At 31.9% G+C, this 13,408-nt stretch overlaps 1 protein-coding gene across 1 annotated transcript in view; it reads right to left on the bottom strand.

The window, feature by feature from the left end:
• Positions 1–1,020: 1,020 nt before the first annotated feature.
• The window catches only part of LOC106459927 (glutamate decarboxylase-like), an 88,044-nt gene continuing 75,656 nt past the window's right edge, over positions 1,021–13,408 (bottom strand). Inside the window, exons 9-14 of the mRNA XM_022386500.1 lie at positions 12,040–12,118; positions 10,252–10,401; positions 5,667–5,716; positions 4,708–4,765; positions 2,634–2,723; positions 1,021–1,541 (exon numbers count right to left, since the gene is read on the bottom strand). Coding sequence (XP_022242208.1) covers positions 1,368–1,541; positions 2,634–2,723; positions 4,708–4,765; positions 5,667–5,716; positions 10,252–10,401; positions 12,040–12,118 — 601 coding nt within the window. The 3' untranslated portion in view covers positions 1,021–1,367. The remainder of the gene's footprint in view (positions 1,542–2,633; positions 2,724–4,707; positions 4,766–5,666; positions 5,717–10,251; positions 10,402–12,039; positions 12,119–13,408) is intronic.

The raw sequence follows: 13,408 nt of genomic DNA, 5'->3' as shown, positions 1-13,408 counted from the left end.
GGGGGTGGGGGGTACACTTTGAGAGTTAGAAACCTTTGGACGAATAGTATAGTTTAAATTAAATGATTAAAATACATAATAAAATAACTAAAATAAATTAAGTAATTAAAACAAAATAAATAAAATAGTCCTGGATTTTTTAATTAAAAAATTATTAGCCTCGTCTTATCTGGATTGGTATTTTGGTCGTTGTGCGTGGCCTAGGAGGCCAAGTTCTATTCAGACCTCTTCCTCAGGTTATTAGACTGCTAATTTCAGTTTCATATTGCTAATTTTACTGCAACACTACACGATAGGTAGCAGGTTGCACTAGATGGAAACACATACATGACAATTATTTCTGCCAAAATAAGAAGAGGACACTAAAATTGATTTGCGGGGATATTTTGTTATAAGATCAGCCAAAGCTTTAAAATTTGAATTCGGGTGTGCTTTATATATATATTTTTTTTTATAAGGTTAGGTTTGTTCGTGATCTAAGATGTCATTTTAAAGACCAAATATCCATTTCAACAATAACAAAACGCTAATTACTTTCTAGTGTTACATAATTTCAATAACTATCTTTATATAATAGAGCATACAACATGGCTAAACATATATGAACAACTTTAAAACAATTATGAAAAAGTCTCATAGAATTTATTCAAATAGCATCAGATCACGAGACAAGACAAGTATGTATATATATCTGACAAAAAACTAATAATAATACATAACATACGACGTTCAGAATATATGACTACGTGTAGATGAAAGCTATGCTTTACTGACTTTCATTGCGAGATAAGTAAACTGGCGATATCATGTCTAATGGCGAAAAAATGAAAATAAGTATGAATATGCACGCAACGAATATTTATTAATTTTTGACCAATTTTTTTAAATCACAGGATAAAATAACTTTTACTTCTCTTTGTTAGAGTTTATCCTGACATGAGCAGTTTTACCTAAATGTGTGTATTTAGTGCTATCTGAATCAGTAACATGTAAATTCTGGACTACGTATTTGTTTCATGCTTTCTTCTTTTTTTTTCAGAATCCTATTTTTCAGAACTTTACGAAATGTTGTTAATAGCATAGAAGTAGGTTGACCAGACTGCTATGGTGTAGACTCTGAATTCAAAATATGGTTTTATTTTACACATTGCCTAAATTATATTGTATCTTCTCAGTAACGTTCATGCAAAAATAAAACCGTAAAGGAATTGATAGTTGTGATTAACCTATGTTATGATTTACATCCTGTAATTTGATTGATATATCTACTGATTTTTGTGTACAGTACTACATTCTGTCATACATCTAATTACCAACACATAGATTTAGTCAGTTCAATTTAACCCAAAATAACATAATCTGTCTTTCTAAAGGTCATATCCTAACCGTTCTAGCTCGTTAAGCATGTGATCTACATCCTCCTCCTTTACTCCTGGGTTTGAGATTATCGCACGAAAGAAGTTGGGCGTGTCTCCGAGAGGCTGGTAGCCAATCATCAACATGCCTGTATCCATCATTCTTCCTTTAAGTTTCGCTGTTATCTGAAAAGAAGCAGTCTAAACAAAATATCCAATTGACTTAACATGTGATTATACATTTTGACTTGTTTTATGTGCCTTTTAAAATTTACTAGTCTTGTTCGACCCGACAAAAAATGACGGATGGATTTTTTTTTAAAACAAAAAAACGTGGTCCCCGCCCTTCCTTCAGTGAGCTTTGTTCACCAAACTCCCCTCTTCATCATAAAATAAAAACAATCGAAAAAAAGTTAAGTACACTCTAAAAAATCAATAAGAATGGTGTAAACTTGAATTAAAAATGACTCGTAATATGAGAGTTACACACAGAATGATAGCCGGCTTTTATGTAGATTTTAATCAGTGGAAAAAGAGTACTTGTTGAAGTATACCTGATTTATTTATTTCATGAAGTTGTCTTACTCAAGTGGCTCTGTGGTAAGTGAACAGTTTCACAAATCCATCGATATCTCACACGTACAAGAACATAAGTCGTATAACCTAAAATTACGGTTTAAACGCCGAAATAAAATGAAGCACTCGAAACCAATAGGCCTAAGATCTCTTATAAAATGATTAATTTCAAGTAACATCATTAGTTAAGACTAATGGCAATACGGGTGGGAGAAAGAAAGAAAGAAAAAGTTTTATCAAAAAAAAGTAATAATAAAGCTGAAAATATCCACAAAAACCTAATATAAACATATGAATTTGGTCACTAACCTCTAACTTAGATGTTTTTTAAAACTCGCCAACAACTACAAAATGTCTACGTCAAGCTAAGTATATGCATAAACTAAAACAATATAAAATAGTGGAATGCAAGCCAGCCCTCGTGAAATTTCGAAGTACTATATACATACTTAAGACAACAATATCAGGTCATAGTTTTGTTACTAATTGACATAGACGAATTGAGCGTTACCAAAAGACATCTGGCTTTTATATATATATTAGATGTTTAATAATCTAAACTATAAAGTTTTTATTTTATAGAAAGATTATAATTCATAAGCGATATTAACAACGAGATATATTTATTTGTTTGTAACTGAATAATCGAATATTACATTGTTTAAAATTTTGAACTTGGCAATTACAAAACTACAATCTTACCTGTCCAAGTTTAATCTCTTTTTCCTTGTTGTGTGGCATCTTTCTTAAGCCAGGAGGAACATACCAGAAACTGACGTTAACACATTCCGGCTAATACAGACAAGAATAAAACAAAGACTCATCATTTTGCATGTTTCAGAAAGAAAGTAATTGTGCTTAACAAATTACGCAAACCATTTCACAAAAACATTTACAGAAGAGCTGCATAACATTAAAATTATTTATGTCTACAACAAGCATGTTTCACGGCGTAACGTTGACGCTCCTTTTTTACATTTTTTTATTGTATATTTTTGTATTATGATTGTTTTGCATACATATATACAACAAAACTTGAAAGTTTTAATTCTACTTATTGGATTTGACCTACTTGTATTTTCTTTGTCTGAAATATACATAAATCACTTTACAATCCGATTTTCCTAACTTACAAAATGTTAAATACATAAATATTTTGGTGAGTTATTAATTATTCAGAATACGATCAGGTGTTTATAGTTTCTGTTAACTAACAAATACAAAGTTAGGACGTTTAAGTAATTCAAAGTGAAACTGCTGCCTAATGAGAATACAGCTTCCACTGAAAATATCATGAAGTTAAATTATGTTTGATGATAATTCATTTAATAGTTCTACATAAGTGGGAAAAGGCCAAAGATCAAGATGAGACTACAGGCAAACTAAGCCCAGCAACGAATCTTGCTAATGGAAAAGTTGAAACAAACTAATGCTACTAGAGCTTTGATTCGTGTTGAGAAATTGACTGTTTAAGAGAGAAAAACGTTCTAAAACTTATAGACATGAATGATCGTGAAAGGAAAGACAAAATAACTTCTAGAGTTCTCAATGAGTAAAAAACAATGCTAAAAATTAATTCTCAATTAATAATGAATAAACTATTTCATCAAATTAAAAAAGAATTAACTCTGAAAACGCATAATCAGTTCAAATTATAATTTAAATGCAGATATCAAAGAAAAACTTTTTCTTGAGATGTTATTGTCATGAGTGTTTCATGTTAACCCATGTTTTTCCGGCGATTAGAAAATATTAGCTTTCATCCTTAAAAGGTGAATGTACAAAAATGAGTTACTTATAGTTACACAAAGCTCCATTAGGTGGCATTCCTCCTCGAGTTGTCGAAGTATTAATTAGCTTGTTTGCTTGTAATTAAGCACAAAGCTACACAATGGACTGTCTGTGCTCTGCCCATCGCGGGTATCGAAACCCGGATTCTAGCGTTGTAAGTTCGTAGACATACCGCTGTGCCACTGGGGAGCTATTAATTAGCTTAGTTTCTTATCGTGAGCTTACATTATCACTACGATAGTCTTAAAATATTCGCACTGTGTGAGTATTATGCAGTGAAAACTGGTTGTATATCAGTAGCTTTAGTAAAAGTATAGATAATGAAGTCAGATATTTTAGCTTCCTGGTTGTAAACAATCTATAGTTTCATTTGTTCTTCAAATATGCATATATTTTTCATGTGTGTCTTAAAATAGTGTTTGATATCGATAACAGCTGTTCAAGGTGAAATATCAAAACCGTAACCTAATTCGCATACGAATAACTTTAGAAAAAATATTTCAGTTACTGCCTTATATTAACACGATCATTTGTGTAACTTAAAGCACTTATATACTTTAGAATATAAATATAAGATTTGTGTTTTGTGTTAGACTGAAAGAACGAAAAGAAATACCGAAGATATTGATAGACCAGATTATATTCTCAGTAAGAATGAGTACACTTTGCTGATTTTTTAAAGATGATATTCTATGATACTTTCAATCATTTGGTCTTCAACATTCCCCCCATCCCCTCAGGAAGCAGTTAGATAAATTGGAGAATTTCTTTCTAGCTGACTAAATAGACGATATTGTCTAAAGAACAACACCAAAAGGTGATAATAGGCTCAACGAGACAAAAAAAGATTGTGAAAAGCAACCGCAAGAAGGTGTGAAATATTGGCATCCTTCTGGGAACTTTGTGATCCTTCTGTAAATCACAATTTCTTTGAAAAAGAATTTGATCATTTATGACTGAACTTGAAGCTTGAATGAAATCTCACCTCGTTTAGGATCAAGAAGAAACGGTCTTTTCTTTCCTTCAACTTCCTGACCATGTAACTGGAGAAAATAAGAACTTTATCGTTTTAATAATCAAATATATATATATTTATTTAAGTGAACATGCAGGTGTACGAAGAGGGTATTTAGGTATATATATATATATATATGTATATTTAAGTGAACATGCAGGTGTATGAAGAGGGTATTTAGGTATATATATATATTTAAGTGAACATGCAGGTGTATGAAGAGGGTATTTAGGTATATATATATATTTAAGTGAACATGCAGGTGTACGAAGAGGGTATTTAGGTATATATATATATATAGAGAGAGAGTAGTGTGCTTTCAATGGAAGTAATCACATTTGTTTTGAAATTCTCTTAAAAGCTCTTCATTATTTTATAATCCAATTTAAGTCATACTCTAGTCTTTAACGCTACTGTTTAAAATATTCTAAACACTGAGCGATCTGTTAGATAAAATGCTCATGAACCTTAGTTATTTAAAACTTTTGGGTTTTGTTTGTTATCAAGCACATATTTACACAATTGGCTGTCTGTGTTGTAACCATAACGAGTATCGAGACTTGGTTTTTAGAGTTATAAGCCTTAAGTCTTACCGCTGAGCCACTTGGGAGCCAAAACCTTTTGGTATATGAAAAAATAAAATCCATTTTGAGGATATTTGAAGACGGACCTACTTCTCGAGAATTTCCGATGACAAAGAAAATAAACACTATCATACAGACTATTGATTATTGTTTTCTAACCACAGTCGCAAAAATCTAAATCTAAAACAACGATTTAGGTTTTTTAACTTGGTTCTCTGAATTTTGTTTAATTAACATACACAGTCCCACAAGTATGCAATAGATATATATTTCCATCTTCAACAAACTCTACAATCATTCTTTTACAAAAAATAAGAACAATATGTATTAATGTTCAATACTCACTGGGCCATATCAAAGAGATGGTCGATGTGCTTTTCATATCCTGTCATTCCCTGAAAAAAATCAATGCTAGGTATTTGGGGACACTATATGTAATGTACAGAGCATCTATACATCAAGTAAGGGCCAGGCTTTCTTAAGTGTCCATTTTTCAACTAGAAAATGTTGAAACAAATATTCTTCTATAAGTATGATTTATACAGTTCTTGAAAATATAACTACTGAAAAACCTTGCACCAAAAATCTAGCACTCGGGCTACATTCTGTCATATTTTTTCACCTTGATGAAGATGACTACTGTTTTACACGTGTTCTCCTTTACCAGATTATATTGTACCTAGAATAAAAAGTAAACAAACTGTAAGAAGATTTTCCCTTCTGCCGCTTATTTTCTGTGATAATATTTCAGCTGCCGACGTTGTTTACCATCCATTCTAAAAATTCAAATATGCAATCCATCACCGAAATGCATAACACCTCTGTATATTAGCAAAGACAGGGGTACAAATTAATGTAATCTCCTTTATAACTCAACAGTAAATCCAGCTATAGCAGGCTAATAAGAATAGTTATTGTGTATCAGACTACTTCCACATATCATAAACGTAAACTTTTATTATATATAAGGAGTTGAATTAAAATGATGAACTCCTTTACCCATTCTGCGAACTCCTGTACTTGCATCTCACCATGCCCCCTATTATCTGTTATTATAAACAGACACCTAATTATCGCTCACAGGTTTAGCTTTGTAATTTATCAGTCATTTAAACCCAAAACTACCACCATTCACACCATTTTAATGTTAGTTATACAGTTAAAGAGATACACATCTGTTATGTAATCACACTTTCAGGGGCTTTTCTTGCAGGAAAATGAATTGATTTGTGACTAATACATTTCAAATCCACCCTACAATAATCATCTGTACATGGTGGAAACTAAATATGGTGTGAAAAGCATTATGCATTCTACATATTCCACTCTGAAACAAAACTGAAGTAAAGGAGTTCACACAATTTACATATTCACATTCTACATATTCCACTCTGAAACAAAACTGAAGTAAAGGAGTTCACACAATTTAATGTTCAGTGATTTTTATTGAAGAATTAAATTTGCTCTTACCCTTTCAGTTATTGATAACAACAAATGTCTTGGCTATTGTGTATAACGATATAGCAAAATGACATAATTTTTGTATCTACACTAGATATATGCGTAAAGGAGATCACATGCTTAAAAAACTAAATTTACTACAAGCTCCAAATGGACATACCCAAAATATTTTTTGATACCCTGTGTTTGGGGTATGATCAAATCAAAATATATACTTCCCGGATTGATTTTAGACTCTAATCTTTGTATTTACTCAAACATTTGTAATTATTGTCTTGAAAATAAACAACTGCAAAGGAGAACACGTGATTACGACGACATGATATTTTGGATATTTTTATATATGTGAAAAAGTAATGGGACAATCAGCTAATTACCAATTTTCAAAACATAAATGTTTACTAATTAATCACAATAAAGGATTGAGTCATACTTACATTTTTTTGTGTAAGTGTTATTGCTTTGAAATTAATTTTTTCTGCTGGAGACATGCTACTTTTAACACCCCAACATTGATTATTTCATTGGTTTACTGGAAAACCTAACCCAAACTCAACATATTATATATGTTTGGAAAGCTCTGTCCATCATATATCATGTAGAAATCATTATATATTTATATGGTACGCACTCAGAGAAATTTGCCCCAGAACACTGGCGACATCAAATTGGACACTTTGAAAGCCTGACCCGTATACAGTGTTTAGAGCTAATTCTTACCAAATAAAGGTAATATTAGGTTTATATAACTTTTATTGATGTTTCTGCAAACAAAATGAAATTAACATATAACACAACCTGCTGAGAAATTGTTCGTTTGATTTTACGTTTCAATTTTTAATAAGAAAAGTGAGATAATATGAATATATAAAGAGAAGAAAAACTCAAAGTAGAAATCTGAGTTTTGAAAAACACCAAAAACTAGATAAAACTGATATTTTATGGTTCATATAAAGAAGTATAGGTAATATTTTTCTTTTATTCGTTACAAATACGTTATAAAAACATATAAAATAAACTCCATGTTTATCAGATTATAATATACTCATGTTTAGGTCAACGTAGGATTCGGTACATATATAGAATATCACTTGCTGAAGAAAGTAATGATATATATATATATATATATATATGCTGTATTAAGCGTAGGCTAATTTATGCTTCACTAATTTATAATTGTTGAAAGTTTCCCTGCTTTTGTTATACATTGCCCTAAATCTCCTAAGCTGGGTTCACCTCGTGAGATATTATTGGATTTATGGCTGAAAATATAATTAACAGCTGAAAATTTGTGAAAGTGTGTTCCAGACTGAGAAAATATGGCAATATATACACGAAACAGTAATGTTATTCTTCTCTTGATGCTTGTGCTATCCACGCGACTGTTGGTCATTCCCATCATAAAATAAGTGAGGTTGTTACCCCAAGGTGCCACTTGATCTGCCAGTGGAAAATGTCACTATGCTCTTAGTAGGTTCAACCTTACAGAAATATTTCCCACAAGAAAGTGCATGTAATACTACAGATGAATGACCAAAACAATATGTACCTACGGCAAAAGGAACTTAGCTACTTTCTTGAGAGACGTTCTGTATTAAAACTACGTACACCTGCGTGAATGAAAAGTTTGAAAGGTGTTATGTAAAAAAGGGGGTAGAAAACTCGTGGTATGTCTGAATACTACAAGTTGATGTGTGATTTGTGTGTCTCAATAATCCCAAAGTGCCCACAGTTATAGAGAGCACATTACACAGATCTTACAGATGGTGTCTGTTCACATGTGGCTACATTGGATGCAGTGAATTCGTTCTGAATTTATCGCAAAGATAATTTTCGGTATTCTTTTAGAATCCTATTATAAAATGACCTGGTGATTAAGGCGCTTGACCCGCAATCTGCGGGCCGTGAATTCAATCCCTGCCAACGAATATGTTCAATCTTTCAGAAGTGGGGGCGTTATAAAGTGACGGTCAATCCCACTATTTGGTAGTAAAAGAGTAGTCCAAGAGTTGGTGGTGGGTAGTGTTGACTAGCTGCCATCCCTCTAGTCTATCACCGCTAAATTAGGAATGGCTATCGCTAATAGCCCTCGAGAAACTTTGCACGACATTCAAAACAATCACATTAAATCAATCAAATCCTATCATAAAAAAAAATGTGACGTTTTCCACCAAGACTTTGGGCTGACATGAAATATTTCAGATTTTGTATTATTAAGTTATTGATATCACGGAATTGTCTTACGCAAAACTGATCACTCATGATCAAGCATTGCAAGTATTTCACGTATTGATATTCAAATGTTTCAGAATTCTGTTATCTCAAGACTCAACTTCACGTAATTCACAATGTTTTGACATTTTCACACATCGTGACACTGTTAATCTAGTTATCTGGCATGTGTCTGTACTTACACTCACTAAAGGATAAAATAAAATACAAACTAATGCACGTATAGAATCGCAATATCTTTAAATATAGGAATTCTATAAAAAAATTATGGTATAAATATAATGTTAACATTCAAATAAAGAATTTCATTTCTGCCTAAGAGAGCGATTAAGAGTGCAGTAATATGTAGAGATAAACAGGGCGTTCATATATTAAACTGATCGTTCTTCTTTTAGATTCCAGTGAAGCTTGGTGGGTCGAAAACTAACGAAATATTATCCTTATTGTAGCTAATTTCAAGTATTTTAGGATAAGGAAGCATTAAGTTTCTAAAAATATACCTTTAAAGCCTACTGTGTGTGATTTCGAGGTGTAGATCAAGTAAATTGTTTGTAAACATGTTGTTATTGTTTATTCATTGTATATTTCTATATCATAAATATATTCATAATGGACAAAAAGTTAAAAATATTTATGTGTATCATTTTTACGTACGCTTTAAATGCTAGATTTTAACATTTTTTTCCTATTTATTGAGCTTACAAACTTACAGAATAGACGAAACTAATCAAACTCAAATGAAAGAAACATGAGTGAAAACGAAAACCATTAATATGATAATTTGTTTATTTCTAAGATGAAATTCATTATCTCTATTTACTATAGTAATTATTTGAAATAACTTGGTACATACCTCTTCAATTTCTATTTGACGACAAGGATACCACTTTTTTAGGAAATAAAAGCTTGGAGACGACTTGAAAGAGTAATGAAGAAAACTTCGTTATAAATGTACAACGTTTCGATCTGAGGATAACACAACTTCGTCTAAACGTTGTATATTTATAAAAAAGTCTTCTTCGTTACCTATTGAAGCCGTCTCCAAACTTTTATTCTCTTCAATTTCTATATCAATTCAATAATACTGTTAGTATTTTACCAAGTTAAAAATTTAGCAACAATACCTTGATGACAGATACTTGCAAGTATAGTGGCGTCATCTATTGGTCAAATATGGATTTATTATGTAAAATAATTCTATGAAAAATCTACCAAGAGTTCCACGCCAGAAACATACTTTTGACCGCCACATGAGCCACAGTTTAAAAATGTCGTTGTGGCGACCACATTGAATAACTTTGTCTCCAGTGTCGTAAGTGACGTCATAGTGTTTGTCTTGTTGAAACAGGTAGTCAGCGCTCAGCATGTTGCAGCTGATGAGGAGACCCTAAAAGAAAATGATCGGATCACGTACACTAAAATTAAAATTATATATTTAAACAGAGGATTATATAACGTTTCAAACTGATGAACTAGATGTACAACGAAAAAAGAATTTCAATAACAATATTTATCTACAAGTGTGCTTATCAAAATTTCATTGGTAAAACTGATTTACAATCGACAATTTGCTGAATGGTTTATTTATCGGAGACAGCTTTTCGGTGAACTTTCATGGATTTTATTTAGGTCTGTGGTTTTATAAATTTTGTTTCATTTTTATCTTGTGAGGCGCCCGTGATGGAGAGCTCATGTGTTAGGCTATCTTGAGTTGCTCAATGGAGGTGGCTCCCTGTTGTTTGGTTAGTTTTGTGAAACAAGACTTCTGATTGGCTGGTTTTTGAGGAATTTGTTTTGTTTGTTGTTAAGCTCAAAGCTATACAATGAGCCATCTATGTTTGCTCACCGCGAATTTCGAAACTCGATTTTTAGCGTTATAAGCCTCCAGACTTGCCGCTGAGGTTGTACAGAAGGTTGAATATGTTATCTTAAAGATTTTGAACACATAAATCAACCAGTCACGGCACAGGCACAGCCGATATAAACGGAATGTATAAGAACTACATTTTAACATTGTTTGGCATTTCGTATAGGTAGTATGATGCCACCCCTTTTTTGAGAAAATTATGTAAAACAATCTCCGTCTAGAAAAAAGCGACATATGTCTCGTGTACAAAGTTTGCTCCATGACAAATCTGTACAATTATTGTATTCCTCAAGCTATTACATACGAAGACGAGTACAAGTCGCCAGATGCAGCGCTTGTGAATTTCCGTGCGAAGATTGTTGAAATGGGTGCTGGAAAACCGTCGTCCTCGTATACTAAATGGATTATGGAAAGTATGAGGGGAGATTTGATGTGCTTTGGACATGACAATTGTACTATGGAATCGTTTGTAATGGAAATTAAGCTCCAATGATATTACCCAGATGTACAATCGTTAGATAGAGCATGATTGGACATGGCGAAATTCCAAACTCGTTTTAGTATAATGTAATCAACCTCTGTAGTTATATTAGAATAAAAAAAATATCTCACACACCTTACATAAGTACCGAACTAATTTTTTTCAAGTCCGGATTCAGTTTATAGTTCTTTAAGGTTTCTTTAATATTTTTCAAATTTTTTTTTTCAAGAAATAACACCAGGAGTTATACGTATGATTAAGTAAGGATAGAAAATTAGAAGCTATACGTTTCAAAATTCCACAATATTTTAATAGGAACGTTTATAGTATGATATTAATTTTTTTGGCAGAGAGAGTGTAATATTTCTATGGTTATTAATCAAAATCAAATATTTGCTATTCATGTAAATCAAAGAGTTGCTACATTGTAATTACTAATGTTTTACGTTCAGTTTGGGAAGCTGTTATGTTCAAAATGACGTACACGTTTTATTGTATGCCTTTGTCGGGAATAATATATCTAATGGTGGTAACGATGTGATGATGTTTAGATCAATCTAGTCTTCTCTCAACATCTGAATATACTAAAACATCCTTTTCGTCACTGCATCATTAACATTAGCAATATATAAAAGTTAACGGATAAGCGTAAGTGATTCCATTCAATAGATACTTACGTTTTCTTTAAAATGTACGGTAGAGCACTGAAGCAAGGATCCCATCAGCTTATGTGGATTCCAAGTAACGGAATTTGCCCTAATGAAATATACACATATCAGTAATTACGGAACAAACCAATGATAAAAATAATCAATGAAGAAACTCAAAGCATTCCCATTCTTCACGTGATAATATATATATATATATAAGTGTTATAAAGATAAATGTCATATGGATAAATCAGTTCGATTTTCCTACTCAAAGTGAACTCAAGCGTGAGTTCATTAACGTTAAATATCTGCTTTTAAATCACACATGCTAAGTTAAAAATAATACAAACTATGACAGATAGTGGAGTAACTATATATATAGATGGAATTACGGGATGAGAAAGTCCAAGTAGGTAACAGATCTGAAGTTGTTGTTTCAGTGAAACTTTAGGCAGAGTAGACATAGTAGGTTTGAGGACTTTTAATGGACCGCAACTGCCTCTAGAAAGAAAAAACGACGACGTTTCGCTTCTATACCGAGATCTACTTTAGTCTCATTTTCTTTCAACACGCAGTTTCGGTCCATTAAAGTTCTCAAACTTACTAAATATGAAGTGAGCAACACTTTGAAAGTCAGTATATTTGTTTTAGTTTTCAAATGTTCCGTATTGTGACACCCCGGACACTTGTTGTTTTAAACAACACATACATTTTTCCAATTAATAATACATTTGCATTGAGCCAAGTCTGTAAACAACACATACATTTTTTTCCAATTAAAAACACATCTGCATTGAGCTAAGTCTGTAAACAACACATGCATTTTCCAACTAAAAAAACATTTGCATTGAGCCAAGTCTGTAAACAACACATACTTTTTTTTCAATTAATAACACATTTGTTTGAGCCAAGTCTATAAACAACACATACATTTTTCCAATTAAAAACACATCTGCATTGAGCTAAGTCTGTAAACAACACATGCATTTTCCAACTAAAAAAACATTTGCATTGACCCAAGTCTGTAAACAACACATACATTTTTCCAAATAAAAACACATCTGCATTAAGCTAAGTCTGTAAACAACACATAATTTTTTCCAATTAATAACACATTTGTTTTGAACCAAGTCTATAAACAGCACATACATTTTTCCAATTAAAAACACATCTGCATTGAGCCAAGTCTGTAAACAACACATATTTTTTTCCAATTAATAACACATTTGTTTTGAACCAAGTCTATAAACAGCACATACATTTTTCCAATTAAAAACACATCTGCATTGAGCTAAGTCTGTAAACAATACATACATTTGTACAGTTAATAACACATTTGCATTGAGCCAAGTCTGTAAACAACACATATTTTTTTCCAATTAATAACACATTTGTT

This window comes from Limulus polyphemus, unplaced genomic scaffold (assembly GCF_000517525.1).
Source record: "Limulus polyphemus unplaced genomic scaffold, Limulus_polyphemus-2.1.2 Scaffold683, whole genome shotgun sequence".
NCBI classification, from domain to species: Eukaryota; Metazoa; Arthropoda; class Merostomata; order Xiphosura; family Limulidae; genus Limulus; species Limulus polyphemus.
The sequence above is the reverse complement of the archived record's forward strand: the minus strand, read 5'-3'. Positions and strand labels throughout refer to the sequence as shown.